This window comes from Pristiophorus japonicus, chromosome 18 (assembly GCF_044704955.1).
Source record: "Pristiophorus japonicus isolate sPriJap1 chromosome 18, sPriJap1.hap1, whole genome shotgun sequence".
In the NCBI taxonomy this organism is placed as follows: domain Eukaryota; kingdom Metazoa; phylum Chordata; class Chondrichthyes; family Pristiophoridae; genus Pristiophorus; species Pristiophorus japonicus.
The window spans coordinates 93,432,326-93,452,772 of NC_091994.1; the positions used below are offsets into that span (position 1 = coordinate 93,432,326).

Here is a 20,447-nt window from a genome sequence, read left to right on the forward strand (position 1 = left end):
GTGATTTCTTATTATTTATTTATTTTTATGCAAGTATATTGAGAGTAATTAATTGTATCATCTGGTTATGTGGAGACATGCTGAGTTTCTGTAGCTCGTTGCTAGATGCTACCAACGCAAATGCTTCAGGAAACAGTTTTTACTCACATAAAGTGCTAGAAATACACAGCACAAGTTGGCATTCTGAGTGTGGCCCATTATCCATAATGGCTCTAATGCGTGAACATTCTTGCCTCATGTACTTATGATAACAATTTCTAGTCCCCACCTGGCTTGATGCTCAGTTATCAGCCGTTTAGGAATAATCTCGGTATATGTGTAACAAAATGGTGAGGCTATTTATAAAGATTGGATCGAAATTCGTTCTGGGCGATAGTGCAGAATGGGCAATAGGGAAACGGCAACTCATTCTACATCCTGCCCAAGTTTTTTTTTGCATTAATTTCAAAATGCATGCTGATTCTCTATTGATGTTTAGCGGTGCTGCCTATTGTGTTTATGACTTCTTTATAGATAGTACCCAGGAGAAATCTTCCCCCACTGAGGTGACAATAGTCACTTCCTATGGTGAGGAAATGTAGCAGTGAATATTAGGCTGAATGTAGCAGTGAATATTAGGCTGGGCGCAAGATTCACTTTGCACGGTCCAGATGAGGTTCCAATACCATGTAAAATGACAAAATTTGAACCTTGCTGCACTAAAAAGTTACAATTCAGACAAAGTTTTCAATTAGCCATTGAAAAGGCAATCATTTTAGTAGTTTAAGAGTCCAGAAGATTTATACCACTGCAGTTTAAACTAATGATCCAAGATAAAACAGTCTGATTCACCCAAAACCGAATACCCTTGTATCCTCACCTTCACCCAGCAACATGCATGTATATAAATGTGATTTGTCTTCCCAATTATATTGTCTAGAATAAAACATCCATATGATAAGTTAAATTGTTTGAATCCAAAAGGCATTTTTGCATTGCTATGATATAAATGTTAGAAGGCAGTTGGATAGCTTCAGCAAATACTGCCAGCCTTAGATCACAATGCGTCCATGACTGTTCTCAGCTGAGGCAGCAGTATGGGTGCTACATTGCCTCACTGTCCCTGGAGTGGGGAAGGAAAACTCAGCCAGGGTTCCTGCTCCAGATCACTATCCAGTGACATTAGCTGGATAGAGTGTGTTGTGTGTATGTGTATCTGTGAACGTCAGAGGGGAACAGGATCAAGCTTGCCTTTGATGCCTTCTGTGGTGACATGCCCTGCTACCACTCACTGGAGGGCGGTGAGTGCCTCTGAAAGCCACAACCCAGTAAGCCATCACCTTTAAGACAGGAGAGAAGGAAGCGACAAGTGGAAGAACATTACTTCCATGGAGTGGAGAAAATGGAATTTAAATCAGGTGAGAAATCAAATTAATAATATTACTTCTCTTTCTAGTTCCTGCGAATGAAATGAACCCGGATAGTGTTGTGGTGGCATACCAAAACCTGTCTGCCCCCGCTGGGTCGGAGGTGATACTGCAGTGCTACAGTCAGCGAATAGTCTGGACCCAGGACCGTTTGAATGACCGTCAACGGGTGGCTCATTGGGACTGGTTCTCAATGAACGGTGACTATAAGGTTGAACGAGTGCTTGATATGTTCTCAGCAGGGGATCAGCGGATCTATAACAGCTACAACCAGGGACGGGTAATGATGTCAACCTCTGCGTTCTCCAATGGAAACTTCTCTTTAGTGATAAAAGGTAAAAGCAAACTACTTTCCTGTTTTTATTTCAGGCTTTTTTTTACCGAATGCGATGAAGCAGCAACGCCTATAGAATAATGTAAGATAAAGTGAAACAGCCTATAGAATAAGATGGATTTTATGACACTATAGAATAAGATAAATTAAAGTGGCACTGTCTTATACAATAAGGTGGGGTGCAGTGACATCGCCCAGAGAATACAAATGGGTACAATGACACTGCCTATAGAATATGGTGGTATACAGTGGCACAGCCTATAGAATAAGATGGAGTATAGTGACACACCTATAGAATATGGTGGGGTACAGTGGCAGCGCCTATATAATATGGTGAGGTATAATGGCAGAACATATCGAATACTGTGGGATAAAGAGGTACTTCCTATAGAATAAGCTGGGGTAAAGTTGCACAGTCTGTGGAATAAAGTGGGGTACAATGACACAGTCTATAAAATACGGTAGGATACAGTGGCACCACCTATAAAATAAAATGGGGTAAAGAGGCAATGCCTATAGAATAAGGTGGCCCTCAATGGATAACATCTAAGGATGCTTAAGAAAATGAGGAGTAGAACATAAGAACATAAGAATTAGCAGCAGGAGTAGACCATGCGGTGCTTCAAGCCTGTTCCGCCATTCAGTAATATCATGGCTGACCTTCGACCTCAACACCGCATTCCTGCCCGATCCCCATATCCCTTGATTCCCCTAGAGTCTAAACATCTATCAGCCTTGAATATACTCAACAACTCAGTATCCACAGCCCTTTCGGATGGAGAATTCCAAAGATTTACAACCCTCTGAATGAAGAAATTCCTTCTCAGTTTTAAATGGCCGACCCCTTATCCTGATATTATGCCCCCTAGTTCTAAACTCTCTAGCCGGGGGAAACAACCTCTCAGCATCTACCCTGTCAATCCCCCTCAGAATCATATACGTTTCAATGAGATCACCTCTCAATCTTGAGAGTTATAGGCCCAATCTACACAATTTCTCCTCATAAGACAACCCTCTCATTCCCAGGGATCAATCTAGTGAACCTTCGATGCACCACCTCTAAGACATGTATGTCCTTTTTCAGATAATGAGACCAAAACGGTGCACAGTACTCCAGGTGTGGTCTCTCCAAAGCCCTGTACAATTGTAGTAAAACTTCCTTACTCTTGTACCCCAAAACCTTGCAATAAAGGCCAACATGTCATTTGCCTTTCTAATTGCTTGCTGTAGCTGCATGCTAACTTTCTGTGTTTCCTGTACGAGGACACCTAAATCTCTCTGAATATACATGTAATAGTTTCTCATCATTTAAAAAATATTCTGTTTTTCTATTCTTCCTACCAAAGTGAATAATCTTGTATTTCCCCACATTGTACTCCACCTGCCACCATATTGCCCACTCACTTAGCCTGTCTATATCCCTTTGCAGGGTCTTTGTGTCCTCCTCACAGCTTACTTTCACATCTAGCTTTGTATTATCAGCAAATTTGGATACATTGCACTCGGTCCCTTCATCTACGTCATTAATATAGATTGTAAATAGCTGAGATCCAAGCACTGATTCTGGTGGCACCCCACGAGTTACATTCTGCCAACTGGAAAATGACCAGTTTATCCCTACTCTCTGTTTTCTGTCCATTATCCAATCCTCTATCCATGCTAATATATTACCCTGAATATATGAGCACTTAACTTGTATAGCAGCCTTTTATGTGGCACTTTATCAAATGCCCTTTGGAAATTCAAACATAATGCATCCACTGGTTCCCCTTTACCTTGCTAGATACATCCTCAAAAAACTCTTAATAAATTTGTTAAACATGATTTTCCTTTCATAAAACCATGTTGACTCTGCCTAATCATAGTATGATTTTCTAAGTGCCCTGTGTGATATAGTCACAGAGCACAGCACACACAGCTTCCTAACATGGCAGGCAGCTCTCCCGGAAGTCTCCGGAAATCTGCCTAGTTCTGTTTATTATTAACCCTGCACTTGCAGTACACAATACGTCCACATCCACAGCGTGGAGCTACAAACGTTACAAGCTTACAGACATTACACTTCTTCCTTAATGAAGAAACCATCATAACAAACATCATACATAACTTTCATGTTTATACATAACACAGGATATAAACTTATTTTTTTTCCATGTTTACAAATTTAACTTTACCACTTGTTTTCTGTTTCGAAGAGGCTACCTTCGCTCTCGAACAAAATCTTCCAAACATGGTGTCGATTTCACACTCATTCGAGGCTCATCCTGAGGAACGTTTTCCTCCACAGAATTTCATTTGAACTCACTCTAACTTCAGGCTCTTTGTTTTCCTGACTCGGACTCAGACTTTCATTCTGATTCTCTCCTGGATTTGTTTCCAGTACATTGGATTTAGGATTTGCTACTGGTATATCAAAATATCTGATGAGTCAGAAATAATTGAATCATTCCCACCTTCAACTCCTTCCATGTCTGTAGGTAAAATATGATCAATATGAACAAACCTAACCTGTCTATTATCAAACATCTTTACCAAATATGTGCGAGGCCCACATATCTTCACCACTCTTCCTGGTAACCACTTTAACCATTTATGGTGATGGTTCTTCATTCTCATCTTCTGGTTTAATTTCACACTTCTCTCTTTTACTCTACCTCTATCATGATTCTCTTTCTGTCTTAATTGTGTCTCTTCTACGGACTGCCAAATTTGGCTTTAACAATGAGAATCTGGTTCAAGGCTGTCGTTTGAGAAACAACTCTGCTGGAGTATTTCGATATGTAATCAAAAAATTAGCCAATTTGTGATCCAATGACAACTGTCATTTCCTTGGATTTGGATCTAACATTTGTTTTATGAGGGCACGTTTTACAATTTGTACAGTGCGCTCTGCTGCACCATTCGAAGCAGGATGGTATGGTGGAACCTTGGTATGTTTCACACCATTTTTGTTCATGAATTGTGCAAATTCTTCTGAATGAAATTGTGGTCCATTATCCGAAACAATTTCTTCAGGGAGGCCAAATGCAGAAAAGAATTTTCGTAAAATGTCCAATGTTTTACTTGTTGTTATTTTCCACATTGGAAAGACCTCAACCCACTTCGAATGGCTATCAATCACAATGAACAATTGTTGTCCTTCTAACTCCGCAAAATCAATATGTAGCCTTTGCCACACCCTGGGAGGCCATTTCCATGGCTGTAATGGTACTGGTGGTGGTTGCTTGCTTACCGATTGACATGTCGTACACTGACTCATGATGTACTCTATATCTTTATCAAGATCTGGCCACCATAAATAACTGTGCACAAAACTCTTGGTCAAACACATTCCCAGATGCTGGTCATGGAGGTCTCCTAATAATTTGGACCTGAATTTATTTGGTATAACCACTTTTGCACCCCACATGATACAATCTTTATCGATTGATAATTCATTCCTATGAATGAAGAATGGATGTGTATCTTTGTCTGTTACCTGGTTTGGCCATCTATTTACAATATACTCATACACCTTTGACATCACTGGATCACATTTGGTTGTTCTACCAATCTCTTCAGCTGTGACTGGCAGTTCATCAATGTATGAAAAATAGAACACTTCTTCCCTATTGGGTGTAACTTGTGATGGGGAAGGCAATCTAGACATTGCATCAGCATTACTGTGATCAGCTGATTGTCTGTATTCAATATCATATGTATATGCTGACAAAATCAAAGCCCATCTCTGCATTCGGGCTGCAGCTAATGTTGGAACTGGGGACTTTGGATGGAGGATTGCTGTTAGGGGCTTATGGTCTGTAACGATGGTAAACTTACGACCATACAAGTATTTGTGAAACTTCTTGACCCCAAAAATTAATGCCAAAGCTTCCCTTTCAATTTGCGCATAATTACTCTCACTGGCACTGAGAGTGCGTGAAGCAAAAGCAATTGGTCTCTCCTCCCCACTACTTAACACATGAGAGATTACTGCCCCAACTCCATACGGAGAGGCATCACATGCTAGCTTAATCTCCTTAGATATGTCATAATGAACTAACATGGTGCTCTCTACCAATTTGATTTTACACTCCTTGAATGCTGTATCGCATTTTTTTGACCACTTCCAATGGACCTGTTTTTTCAAAAGTTCATTCAGTGGATGTAATACTGTAGCCAAATTTGGTAGGAACTTCCCATAATAGTTCAAAAGACCCAAGAATGAACGAAGTTCAGTGACATTCCTGGGAGTGGGTGCATTTCTAATTGCATCCAATTTTTCCATGATTGGATGTAAACCATCTAGCCGATCCACGTACGCTTTAAAACGTTCCCAGTCGTGTCTATATTCTCCCAAATGTCCCAATACACCTGCGGGTTCTGCCATTTTAATTTCTAGCTGTTCACCCCGTGTGCTTTATTTTACCTTGGATTTTGTAGCTTTTTTCCAAAGGCAGAAACTTCCAAAGTCTCTCTGTCGGCTGGCTGAATCCTTCACCAACAAAAATTTAAGCTTTAAATCATCCGAAAAATCTCATCCTCGTCGACAAATGTGATATATTCACAGAGCACATCACACACAGCTTCCTAACATGGCAGGCAGCTCTCTCGGAAGTCTCCGGAAATCTGCCTAGTTCTGTTTATTATTAACCCTGCACTTGCAGTACACAATACGTCCACCTTCACAGTGTGGAGCTACAAACATTACAAGCTTACAAACATTACACTCTGTTACCACTTCCTTAATAATGGATTCCAGCATTTTCCCGATGACTGATGTCAGGCTAACTGGCCTGTAGTTTCTGTTTTCTCTCTTCCTCCTTTCTTGAATAGTGGAGTTACATTTGCTACCTTACAATCCGCTGGGACCATTCTAAAGTCTAGGGAATTTTGGAAGATCTAATACATCCATTATCTCTGTAGCCACCTCTTTTAGAACTCTAGGATGTAGGCCATCAGGTCCAGGGAATATGTCGGCTTTTAGTCTCATTAATTTCTCATGTGCTTTTCCCCCACTGATACTAATTACTTTAAATTCCTCAATCTTATTAGCCCCTTGGTTTCCCATTATATTTGGTATGTTTTTTGTGTCTTCGACTGAAGACAGATACAAAATATTTGTTTAAAGTCTCTGCCATTTCCTTATTCCCAATTATAATATCACCCCTCTCAGCCTTGAAGGGACCAACGCTTACTTTTGTTACTCTCTTCCTTTTTACAGACTTGTAGAAGTTCTTACAATCTGTTTTTATATTTCTTACTAGTTTACGCTCATATTCTATGTTCTCCCTTTTTATCAATTTTTTGGTCATCCTTTGCTGGTTTCTAAAGCTCTCCCAAACCTCAGGCTTATTACTATTCTGCCCAACATTATAAGCCTCTTCTTTTAATCTAACACTACCCTTGACTTCTTTAATTAGCCACGGATGGATTATTTTTCCCGTGGAGTTTTTATTTCTCAATAGAATGTAAATTTGTTGAGAATTTTGGCATATTTCTTTAAATGTTTGCCACTGCTTATATACTGTCATACCTTTTAATCTAATTTCCCAATCTACTTTAGCCATCTCGCCCTCATACGTATGTAATTGGCTTTATTTAAGTATTTCACTCTCAAACTCAATGTGAAATTTTATCATGTTATGATCACTCTTCCCCAAAGAATCCTTTGCTATGAAATTATTAATTAACCCTGCCTCATTACACAATTGAAGACCTAAAATACTCTGTTCCTGGTTGGTTCCATGACGTATTGTTCTAGGAAACTGTCTCAAATGCATTCCATGGACCTGTCCTCCAGACTACCTTTGCTAATTTGATTTGCCCAGTCTATATGAAGATTAAAGTCCCCCATGATTATTGTAGTGCCTTTGTTACAAGCTCCTATTATTGTTGATTAATACTCTGTCCAAAAGTCTAGCTACTGCTTGGGTGGGGTGGGGGGGGGGGGGGGGGGCTATAAACTACTCCCACCAGTGTTTTCTGCCACTTGTTATTTCTTATTTCCACCCATACAGATTTTACTTCCTGATCTTTGAAGCCAAGATCCCTTTTCACTACTGTCCTTATGTCATCCTTTATTATTGGGGCTACCCCATCTCCTTTTCCATTCTGCCTGTCTTTTTGAAATGTCAGGTACGCTGGAATATTTAGTTCCCAAGCTTGGTCACCTTGTAACCACATCTCAGTAATGGCTATTAGATCAAAGCCATTTTTTCCTATTTGTGCCACTAATTCGTCTATCTTGTTATAAATGGGTATAGAATATAAGAGCAGTTAGGTTATGCTTGAACTGTATAAAACACTAGGCCACAGCTAGAGTACTGTGTACAGTTCTGGACAGCACATTGCAGGAATACTGTGAGAGTACAGAGGAGATTTACGAGGTTGTTGCCAGGACTGGATAATTCTAGCTATGAGGAAAGATTAGATAGGCTGGGTTTGTTTTATTTGGAACTGAGGAGGTTGCGGAAAGACTTGAATGAGGCGTATAAAATGATGAGCGGCCTAGATAAAGTGGAGCGAGGTCAATAACCAGGGGCATAGATTTAAAGTAATTGTTAGAGGATTAGAGGGGAGTTGAGAACATGTTTCACCCAGAGGGTGGGGGTTCTGAAACTCACTTTCTGAAAGGGTGGTAGGGGCAGAAACACTCACCACATTTAAAAAATACTTGGATATGCACTTGAAGTGCTGTAACCTACAAGGTTACGGACCAAGAGCTGGAAAGTGAAATTAAGCTGGATAGCTCTTTTTCGGCCAGCACAGACACGTGGGTCAAATGGTCTCCTTCTGTGCAATAAATGATTCCTCTACGAATGCTATGTGTATTCAATTAAAGAGTTTTTAATTTAAACTTTTTAACCATTATTCCTTGTTTTCACCTTATTCGCTGATGCAATTTTACTGTTAAACTCGCTGGCTCTTCCTGTTACACTCTGCTTATCTTTACCTAAATCGCTTCACTGCTCCATTGCCTTGACCTTTCTCTTTAGATTTCTAAATTTCCCCTCACCTGACCCCTCCCGTCTCGCACCCCGGCCTTTTTAGTTTAAAGCCCTATCTACAGCCCTAGTTATTCGGTTCGCCAGGACACTGGTCCCAGCCTGGTTTAAGTGGAGACCGGCACAACGGAACAGCTCCCTCTTTTCTCAGTATTTGTGCCAGTGCCCCATGAATTGAAACACCTTCCTCCCACACCATTCTTTGAGCCACTCATTTAACTCTCTGATTTGCTTGTCCCTATACCAATTTGCACATGGCTCAGGTATTATTACCTTTGAGGTTCTGCTTTTTAATTTGGGCCGTTGCTCCTCAAACTCTCTCGGCAGAACCTCATTCCTAATACTGCCTATGTCATTGGTCCCTACGAGGACCACGACAACTGAATCCTCCCACTCCAAATTATTCTCCAGCCACGAGGAGGCATCCTTAACCCTGGCAGGCAACACAGCCTTCAGAACTCCTGGTCGCGGCTGCAGAGAACAGTATTTATCCCCCTGACAATACTGTCCCCTACCACTACAACATTCCTTTTCACTCCCCCCACTTGAATTGTTTCCTGTACCATGGTGCTGTGGGCAATTTGCTCATCCACCCTGAAGATGTTGTCTTCATCCAAACATGCTTTGGTGGTAAAAACAGAGAGACAGACTATTATCTGAATGGTGACAGATTAGGAAAAGGGCAGGTGCAAAGAGACCTGGGTGTCATGGTACATCAGTCATTGAAGGTTGGCATGCAGGTACAGCAGGCGGTTAAGAAAGCAAATGGCATGTTGGCCTTCATAGCGAGGGGATTTGAGTACAAGGGCAGGGAGGTGTTGCTACAATTGTACAGGGCCTTGGTGAGGCCACACCTGGAGTATTGTGTACAGTTTTGGTCTCCTAACCTGAGGAAGGACATTCTTGCTATTGAGGGAGTGCAGCGAAGGTTCACCAGACTGATTCCCGGGATGGCGGGACTGACCTATCAAGAAAGACTGGATCAACTGGGCTTGTATTCACTGGAGTTCAGAAGAATGAGAGGGGACCTCATAGAAACGTTTAAAATTCTGACGGGGTTAGACAGGTTAGATGCAGGAAGAATGTTCCCAATGTTGGGGAAGTCCAGAACCAGGGGACACAGTCTAAGGATAAGGGGGAAGCCATTTAGGACCGAGATGAGGAGGAATTTCTTCACCCAGAGAGTGGTGAACCTGTGGAATTCTCTACCACAGAAAGTTGTTGAGGCCAATTCATTAAATATATTCAAAAAGGAGTTAGATGAAGTCCTTACTACTAGGGGAATCAAGGGGTATGGTGAGAAAGCAGGAATGGGGTACTGAAGTTGCATGTTCAGCCATGAACTCATTGAATGGCGGTGCAGGCTAGAAGGGCCGAATGGTCTACTCCTGCACCTATTTTCTATGTTTCTATGTTTCTATGCAGCAAGAACCTCACACCTGTTGGATAAGAAGAAAGGCTGAGGCTCCTCCAGCACTGCACCTGGCGTCCCGTTACCTGTCTGAGTTGCAGTCATACCCTCCTGTCCCTGACCATTAACCAGACCTGTACCACTACCTCAGTAGAAGTAGAAGATTTGTGACTAAAATTCCTACAGTGTAGTAACAGGGTAATGTTGTTTCAGCTAAGACTAGACATCGGATCCTGTGAATCACAGATCAGTTTGCTTAAGCTACAGTAGGCAAACCATCAAAGGGCAAGAATATGGGATGAGAGGAAGACAATAATTCCAAGCCAGTACAGAATCACTAAGGATGTCACATAATGGGTAGATGAGGATAATGTGGTGGGTGTGAAATACTTCCACTTTCAGAAGGTATTTGATAAAGTTACTTGGAAGAGATTTGTGTTCAAAACAGCCATCATCTTCCCCCCTCAAAAAAAACACTTAACTCCTCTGTCCTTGCAAACTATCGTCCATCATCAACCTTCCAGACCTTTCCTCTCTGATTGTAGCCAGAGCATTTCCTGCATGGCCTCTCTTCCCACCCCTGCACCGTTACCTCTGGCATCCCACAAGAATCTATCCTTGGCCCCCTCCTCTTCCTCATCTACACGTTGACCCTTGGTGCTATCATCCAAAGATCTTTACACTAATGACACCCAGCTTTACCTCCACCATCCCTCTTTATTCTTCCACTGTCTCTGTTGTTGGACTGCATGTTTGACATCCAGTCCTTAATGAGCCACAATTACCTCCAGTTAAACATTGGGAAGACTGAAACCATCGTTTTTGGCCCCTGCCACAAACTCTGTACCTTTGCCACTGATTGCAACCTCTTCCTAATTACTGTCTCAGTTTGAACCAGACTGTTTGCAGCCTCAGTGTCCTATCTGATCCTGAGCTAAGCTAACCCCGATATCCTCTCAATCACAAAGATCCCCTACTTTTTTGTCTGGTGAATCTGACCTGCAGGGTTGGAAAGGGCTGTTCTTAGCTCTGCAGCCTGATTGGCAGATACATTCTTAATCAGAATGATGAGATCAGTAACTTGAGATATCTGGGAATTAATGGGAATGAGGATTTAAACTTTATACTTGGGCCCCAAGGGTCCATGGTACACAATATGCCATCCATGGAGACAAAAGCTTGGACACTCTGACCAAAGCTCGTGAGTCACATTCATTCACATTGTATCATGATCAGTGTATAAAGTAATTGGTATAGTTTGGAGATTTTATTGTAAAACAATGTCAGAGTTAATTCAGTTCTTTGATGCTCGTGCTGAGTGAAGTTTTCATTTCTTCAGTTTTACCTTATTATCCAGTGCCCTCAAATAAGATTTCTAACCTCCCTTTCTTTATTTTCCTGCTTTTACAGATGTTCAAACAACTGACCGAGGCTTTTATTCGTGTAATCTTCACCACCATTACTGTCACCTTTATGAAACAATCAAAATTCAACTCAATGTCACCAGATCAGGTAAGTGAAGGGTTGGACTGGCACAAGGTGGGGAAATCAGGCGCAGACAGAAGCCAAGTTTAATTTGCTTTTTGTTGAGACCACTGTGGCTGTTTTTGTTAGAACAAAGGAGATGAAAAGGTGACCCGATAGAGGTGTTCAAAACTATGAAGTGATGGGACAGAGTAGATAGAAGCAGACTGTTTCTAGTGATTGAATGGCCTAGAATAAGGGATATAGATATAAGATTAAATGTAAGAAATTTTGGACAGAGAGCACAAGAAACCTTTATACAAAGAGAGTCCTGAGGTTGTGGAACGTACTACCGGAGTTAGTGATTGAAGCAGAGACCAAGTCAACATTTAAGAATAGGTTAGATAGGTGGTTGAAGGAAACAAGAAAAAAGGGATATGGGAACTGGGTGGACACATGGGATTAGGATACTACACCTGCGGAGGATAAACACCAACACAGACTGGTTGGGCTGAATGGCTTGTTTCCATGTTGTAATTTCAGTGTAATTCCATGACTGTAGTTTGTAGACACACCTTTCTCATCTGTCCTGCTTTAATTGGGAGATCACAACCTTTAACAGCACCACAGAGATTAACAGCAGTGGTGCACAATACCCCAAAGCTGGAAAATTCATTTGATTTGATGGTCCTACAGAGAGCAGAGTTCCATCCCAAGCACTGATCTTTAAACACAATGTAGGTGTGAAGATCTGTGCAGAGGTAATCTAAGTGGTGACAAAGCGGTGAGACTATGAAAGATGAGAGCTCTCATACACCAGAGCACACGTGAGATATGTGGAACTCACCGTCACACCTGAAATACATTATATTAGTTCCAGCAATCTGTTAAAACCGCTTCAGTTTTGTGTCTGGGTTATCTGTCTGAGCCAGGATTGTGGAGCACAATCTTGATTGAAAGGTGATGCTCATCACACTTGATCTCGCTCCCGATGTTGATAGAGGTCTCTTTTTAAAAGGGCGGGAAACTGTAATATATTCTCTGGCACATAAATGAACTTCCCTGAACAATCAGGTTGTCACATCTCTCACTCTTCAAGAATTAGTTTTAGTCACATGATGCCATAAGTTAAGCATGAGAACATTAACTTTATATCACACAGTAGAAATGGAATCACAGGGGGAGAAAAACAGGAAAAGGCAATTAGGCCCAACTATCCATCCATTTTTGATAACCCCACCTACCCACCTTCTCCCATTTTTCCCTCAACTCCACCTTCCCATCTTTTCCCCATATCCTTTAACCCCAGCTATCCACCTTGTCCCTATATTCCTCAACCCCACCTACCCACCCTCTCCCCATATCCCTTAACCTCACCTTCTCCCCAAATCCCTCAACCCCACCTCCCCATAGTCCACAATCCGATCTACCCACCTTCTCCCCATAGTCCACAATCCCATTAACCCATCTTCTACCCGTATCCCTCAATCACTTTCCAGAAATCCATCTAATTGTCTCTTCACCCCATTTACACCATCCGTCCCTGGCAACTTCTTCCACAACCTGATCACCCTTTGGTTTAAAATGTTCCCTCTGAGAAAAAATCTATTTGTTTAAGCTTTATGTTGTTCACATTACAAAAATTAACGATTTGAAGTGAGGTTTTTTTCGTTCATGGGATGTGGGCGTCGCTGGCAAGGCCAGCATTTATTGCCCATCCCTAATTGCCCTTGAGAAGGTGGTGGTGAGCCGGCTTCTTGAACCGCTGAAGTCCATGTTTTTTTTAAATTTCAAAATATACTTTATTCATATAAAAATTTGCACAATACATTCGAAAGCAGTTCAGTACATTTGGATGCGGTCAGCAATTCCATACATTACATTTGGATGCTGACTGCAATTCCGTTCAATGCATTTCTTTACATTTCAAGGTACAATTCATACAATCCAGGATACCTTGTGATACGTTCATCAAATTGCATTACATGTGTCACCATACGGTACACAGTGAGTGTACAGTTACATTTCTTTCCAACATGCATTACGCAACAGAACTTGCATTATACATGGCACCACATAGGTGTTTGCAGATCATGGTGCTCTATGTATACAAAGGGTTTACCATTGCAGCCCGAGGGGAGTTTTATACAGATACCAGCCCCTGGGTTTACCGTGGCGGAAGGGCTTTAAACTGTGGCTCCTCCCCACCATGCCTTTGCGGCGGCTGCACGTAGTCCTGGATCTTGGATTGCGCCAGTCTACAACACGCAGACGTGGACATCTCCTTGCTCTGGAAGACCAGCAAGTTTCAGCAAGACCAAAGTGCGTCTTTCACCGAGTTGATGGCCCTCCAGCAGCAGATGATGTCAGTCTCGGTGTGTGTCCCTGGGAACAGCCCGTAGAGCACAGAGTCCTGTGTTACGGAGCTGCTTGGGATGAACCTCGACAGCAACCACTGCATCTCCTTCCAGACCTGCCTTGCGAAGGCGCAATCCTGAAGGAGATGGATGACAGTCTCGTCCGCCCCGCAGCCGACTCGGGGGCACCGTGCCGTGTTGCTGAGACGCTGGCTGTGCATGAACGCTCTGACGGGTAAGGCCCTCCTCACCGCCAACCAAGCTATGTCTTGGTGCTTGTGTGAAAGCTCTGGCGATGAGACGTTCTGCCAAACGAGTTCAACAGTCTGCTCAGGGAACCACCCGACAGGGTCCACCCTCTCCTTCTTTCGTAGGGCGTCCAGGACCTTACGTGCTGACCACTGTTTTATGGCTTTGTGGTCAAAGGGTTTTTTGTGAAAAACTTTTCCACGAAGGACAGGTGGACAGGCATGGTCCAGCTGGTGGGGCCGTTTCGCGGCAGCATGGCCAGGCCCATCCTTCGCAACACCGGGGACAGGTAGAACCTCAGCACGTAGTGACACTTGGTGTTTGCGTACCGGGAGTCGGTGCACAGCTTGATGCAGCCGCACACAAAGGTGGCCATCAGGATGAGGGCAACGTTCGGAACATCCTTTCCTCCACTGTCCAGAGATTTGTACATTGTGTCTCTGCGGACACGGTCCATTTTGGACCTCCAGACAAAGTGGAAGACGGCTCGGGTGACTGGCGCGGCACAGGAGCGTGAGATGGGCCAGACCTGTGCCACGTACAGCAAACCCGAGAGCACTTCACTCCTGGTGACCAGGTTCTTTCCTGCCATGGAGAGGGAGCGCAGCTTCCACCATCCCAGTTTTTGCTTCACTTTGGCGATACGCTCTTCCCAGTTTTTGGCGCACGCCCCGTCCGCTCTGAACCATATTCTCAACACCTTCAGGTAATCTGGCTTAACGGTGAAGGGAATAAAGGATCGGTCGGCCCAATTGCCAAAGTACATGGCCTCGCTTTTGCTGCGATTGACCTTCGCTCCCGAGGCCAGTTCAAACTGGTCACAGATTGTGAGCAATCTGCGGACCGACTGAGGATCTGAGCAAAAGATGGCCACGTCGTCCATGTACAGGGAGGTCTTGACCTGAACGCCTCCGCTGCCTGGGATCGTCACACCTCTAATGCCCGCATCCTTCCTGATGGACCCGGCAAAGGGCTCGATACAACACACAAACAAGACAGATGAGAGAGGACAGATGTCTGACTCCAGATCTGATCAGAAAGCTTTCAGTTTCCCACCCGTTGATTAGAACTGCACTACTGATGTCTCTGTAGAGCAGTTGGATCCAATTGCGGATGCCCTCCCCAAACCCCATTTTGGAGAGCACGTTCATCAGGTACGTGTGCGATATCCTGTCAAAGGCCTTCTCCTGGTCTAAGCTGATTAAACAGGTGTCTCTCCCCCTGTCCCGCATGTAGGCTATCGTATCCCTGAGTAGCTATCAGAGATCTTCCTGCCGGGGACAGCGCAGGTCTGGTCCGGGTGAATCACGAGCAGACTTGACCCTGTTGGCGATGACCTTTGACAGGATCTTGTAGTCCACATTGAGCAGCGAAATGGGCCGCCAGTTTTTAATTTCCTCCCTCTCCCCCTTCTGCTTTTAGATGAGGGTGATGATGCCTTTCCTCATCGATGCTGACATGCTGACGGCCAGAAGCATACCCTCGTACACTTCCAGCAGGTCTGGGCCCATCCAGTCCCACAGAGCCGAGTACAACTCGACCGGTAAGCCGTCGCTTCCGGGAGTTTTATTTCGTCTCGAAGGACCGGGCGGCCTTTGTCAGCTCGTCCAGAGTTAACGGGTGTTCCAGGCTCTCCGGCTCGCTGTCGTCTAGGACCTCCGTGATAGACGACAGGAATGACTGGGAGGCCGCGCGGTCTGTGGGCTTGACGTCATACAGCCTGGCATAGAAGGATTTGCTGATCCTCAGCATGTCAGGCTGCGAAGACGTCACAGAACCGTCTTCTTCCTTTAGGCTGGTGATCACAGAGCTCCCCCTGTGTACCTTTTGGAAGAAGAAACGCGAACACGTCTCATCCTGCTCGACGGAGCGGACTCTGGAGCGGAAAATGATTTTGGAGGACTCTGAGGCAAAGAGCAAGGCTTGCTGGCCCTTCACCTCTTCGAGTTCCCCCATCGACTGCAGCAGGAGCAGGTTTTGCATACTCTTCTGGAGTTGGGACAATTCCCTCTGTCTCCCTCTCACCTCCTGAACACCTTTGAGGATGAAGAACCTCTTGATGTTTGTCTTGATTGTTTCCCACCAGTGCATCGGGGAATCGCAGAGGGGCTTTACGGTTCTCCAACCTTTGTTATCCCTCTTGAGTTCCTCCACGTTTTCCGGAGTCAACAGTTTCACGTTGAGCTTCCATATCCCCCTGCCAACTTACTGGTTTTCCTGTGAGGCGACAGTCGGCCAGTAGGAGGCAGTGGTCAGAGAAGAACACCGGCATGACGTCGGTGGATCTGACCTTGAGCGTGTGGGACACAAACAGGAAGTCTATTCTGGAACGGACGGACCCGTCCGGTCTTGACCAGGTGTATCTGCGCGGTGCTCCGTCTGCAGGGTTGCTGAAGACGTCGCACAGTTTGGCGTCTTTTACCACATCCATCAGGAGTCTGGACGTGGTGTCCAGTTTGCTGTCGGCTCTGCTGGATCGTCCAGCCGCATCGATGATGCAGTTGAAGTCACCGCCCAGAATGACCGGCCTGGATGTTGCCAGCAGCAGTGGAAGCTGCTGGAAGAGGGCCAGCCGCTCGCTTCTGAGAGGCGAGGCATACACGTTAATTAGCCTTAGAGGGGAATTTTTGTACATTACATCTGCTACGAGGAGGCGGCCGCCCACCACCTCCTTAACTTCGGTGATGGTGAAGTGGCCTCCCCGCAGCCAAATGCCCAGGCCTGAGGACCGGCAGTCGTTGCCTCCTGACCATACGGATGGTCCATGGGCCCACCATCGTGACCACTGCCGATAACTGCTGAAGTGCGGCAGACCGCACTCCTGCAGGAACAGCAGGTCTGCTTTGACCTTGGCGAGGTACCCCAAGGTGGAAACACATTGCGTAGTGGATTTTACGCTACGCACGTTAATAGATGCAATTTTTAAATCCATATTTAAGTTACAGGTTACAGTTCAAAACATTTACATTTCAAATAAACTGTCCTTTACGTTGGAGACCTGCCCAGTGGCCAGTTTCTGCATGCATAGATTAACACTATAAAAGACTACTTCACCTGGGCTGGTGTACTGATCATCCTCTGCCGTGGGAGTGTTTCGATCAGGGGACTGCTGCAGAACTGTCAGAAAGTCCGATATGTCCTCTTCACTGTCCTCGCCTGGTGTTGGTGGTTCTCTCTTTTCATCACTCACAACGTTCTCAAGCTGGGTTGCTTCGGTCGCTGCATCGCTCCTGGTATTCCGGAGGTGGGGTGTGCTGGGTACTTCGCTGCTCCCGTCATCCCGGAGCTGGGCTGCGCTGGTCGCTTCTTCGCTCCCGGTATTCCGGAGCTCGTGTGCGCTGGGCACTTCGCTGCTCCCGGGTTCTCGGAGCGGGGCTGCGCTGGTCGCTTCACTGCTCTCGGTCGCCTGGGACTGTGGGTTGGCGTTTTGCCGCTTGTTCTGGTGGCGGTAGTGAGGGGTCTTGTCTCGCCTTTCATCGTCAGACGAGCAGATGTCACTGCTGTCTGTCGTGGATGTTAGCCGCCTCTTCCCTTTCGTTTCAGCAGGGGCCCTTGCTTGCTTCTTTTCCTTATGCTTACGGAACTTTTTTTTGACGGCCTCCCACCCGCTTCATCATCTGCTGTCTCCTCGTACGTGGACTCGGTGCGCTGGGGGAGAGCTTCACTGCTGGGTGCTGGGTCTCGCAGCTCGCCGTAGCAAGCTTCTCTTCCTCCCTGACTTGTTCAGAGTCCACGTGGGCGGTTGCTTCTTTGCCCTGCGTGTCGGTCAGGGGGAGGGTGTAGGTCTCCTCTGGAGCATTGTGTTCCTCAGCTTCCTCCTCCTCTCGTGTAATGTTCTTTGCCGCCTGCGCATAGCTGAAGTTGCGTTTGGGGCAGTTCTTGTAGAGATGCCCAGCCAGACCACAAAGGTTGCAGCACTTGGTCTCTTTACAGTCTTTTGTCTGGTGGCCTTCGTTCTTGCAGTTGCGGCAGATGACTGTCTTGTAGCTTGCCGCCACATGGCCTGCCTTCCCGCAGGTCCGGCTCACGTTGGGTTAGCCAGCGTACACCATGTAGCCCCGACTTCCTCTGATGACGAAGCTGGACGGGGGGTGCAGGATGGTTCCACTGGCGTCCACTTTCATGGTGACCTGGATCTGGCGTGGAGGTCTTTCAGGTCGCTGCTGTTTCCTGCCCCATCGACATACCTGGCGAGGAAAGTCAGCACGTCGATGACCGGGATGTGGGGGTTGTACATTTGCACTGTGATAGTGCGTCTTCTCTGTGACGGGAGGGTGAACAGTGGTTCCCAAGTCAACTCTGACCACAGTGGTTCACTCGCCTCCTTCAATCCCTTCAGGAACTTCAGGCATAGGGTGATGGTTCTAAAGGTTACATCAAAGTAACCTCTCTTCGGGAGGTCCTTCAAGGCGAAGACATCGGCAACTTTCATACCACATGTTCCAAGCAGGATTTCTTCACAAAGAGGTCCCGGTTGATCGTTGTCTGTCCTTCCACTTTCTTTACCGTCACTCGGATAGTGTTTCTGACGCCCTGGTTCGCTGCTCGGTTGGCCGCCATCCGGGTTGCAGATTCCTCCTTTCGGCTTGTATTTTGGCCGAAGCCTTCCATGTGATGAAGGTGCTCCCACAGTGCTGTTAGGGAGGAAGTTCCAGGATTTTGACCCAGGGACGGTGAAGGAACAGCGATACACTTCTAAGTCAGAATGGTGTGTGTGACTTGGGGGGGATCGTGGAGGTGATGGTGTTGTCATGCACCTGCTGCCCTTGTCCTTCTAGGTGGTAGAGGTCACAGGTTTGGGAGGTGCTGTTGGAGAAGCCTTGGTGAGTTGCTGCAGTGCATCTTGTAGATGGTACACACTGCAGCCACGGTACTCTGGTGATGGAATGAGTGAACGTTTAAGGTAGTGGATGGGGTGCCTATCAAGCAGGCTGCTTTGTCCTAGATGGTGTCGAGCTTCTTGAGTGTTATTGGAGCTGCACTCATCCAGGCAAGTGGAGAGTATTCCACGACACTCCTGACTTGTGCCTTGTAGATGGTGGAAAGGCTTTGGGGAGTCAGAAGGTGAGACACTCGCCGCAGAATACCCAGCCTCTGACCTGCTCTTGTTGCCACAGTATTTATGTGGCTGGTCCAGTTAAGTTTCTGGTCAATGGTGACCCCCCAGGATGTTGATGGTGGGAGAATCGGTGATGGTAATGCCACTCAATGTCAAGGGATGGCGGTTAGACTCTCGCTTGTTGGAGATAGTCATTGCCTGTCACTTGTGTGATGCGAATGTTACTTGCCACTTATCAGCTTAAGCCTGAATGTCGTCCAGGTCTTGCTGCATGTAGGCATGGACTGCTTCATTATCTGAGGAGTTGCAAATGGCGCTGAACACTGTTCAGTCATCAGCGAACATCCCCACTTCTGACCTTATGACGGAGGGAAGTTCATTGATGAAGCAGCTGAGCATGGTTGGGCCTAGGACACTGCCCTGAGGAACTCCTGCAGCGATGTCCTGGGGCTGTGATGTTTGACCTCCAATCACCACAACCATCTTCCTTTGTGCTAGGTATGACTCCAGCCAGTCAAGCATTTTCCCCCTGATTCCCATTGAATTCAATTTTACTGGGGCTCCTTGATGCCACACTCGGTGAAATGCTGCCTTGATATCAAGGGCAGTCACTCTCACCTTACCTCTGGAATTCAGCTCTTTTGTCCATGTTTGGACCAAGGCTATAATGAGGTCTGGATCCGAGTGGTCCTGGCGGCACACAAACTGGGCATCGGTGAGCAGGTTATTGGTGAGCAAGTGCCGCTTGATAAGGGCTATGAGGTTACAGAATGTGGTGGAATACAATTCTGCTGCTTCTGATGGCCCACAACGTCCCATGGATGCCCAGTTTTGAGCTGCTGATCTGTTCTGAATCTATCCTATTTAGCACGGTGGTAGTGCCACACAACACGGTAGAGGATGCCCTCAGTGTGAAGATGGGACATCGAGCCGAAATGAAGGGTCCCTATAAGGCCTGTTTCCGCCATTTTGCGGCGGCCATGCGGTGGAATCGAGTGGCCGCCACGTTGCAGCCCAGTGGCCGCCCCAACCTCAATTCAGGTCAGGGATTTTTCGGCCTGTTCCCACTTCCACGCCGCTGCTGCTGATCGCCATAAACCTGTCATTAAAACGCGCACCGCCACTCTCTCGCACCTCCAGAATACTCCGACTGAAATTTAGTTTAAAAAATCGTTGCCTCG

General features: G+C 45.7%; 1 protein-coding gene across 3 annotated transcripts in view; it reads left to right on the forward strand.

Annotated features, from left to right (window-relative positions):
* The window catches only part of LOC139228900 (matrix remodeling-associated protein 8-like), a 72,304-nt gene that overhangs the window by 17,018 nt on the left and 34,839 nt on the right, over positions 1-20,447 (forward strand). For 2 of the 3 annotated variants that reach the window (XM_070860397.1, XM_070860398.1), the window contains exons 3-4: positions 1,436-1,741; positions 11,548-11,649. In XM_070860397.1, coding sequence (XP_070716498.1) covers positions 1,436-1,741; positions 11,548-11,649 — 408 coding nt within the window. The remainder of the gene's footprint in view (positions 1-1,435; positions 1,742-11,547; positions 11,650-20,447) is intronic. The other variant, XM_070860399.1, reaches the window with a different exon arrangement.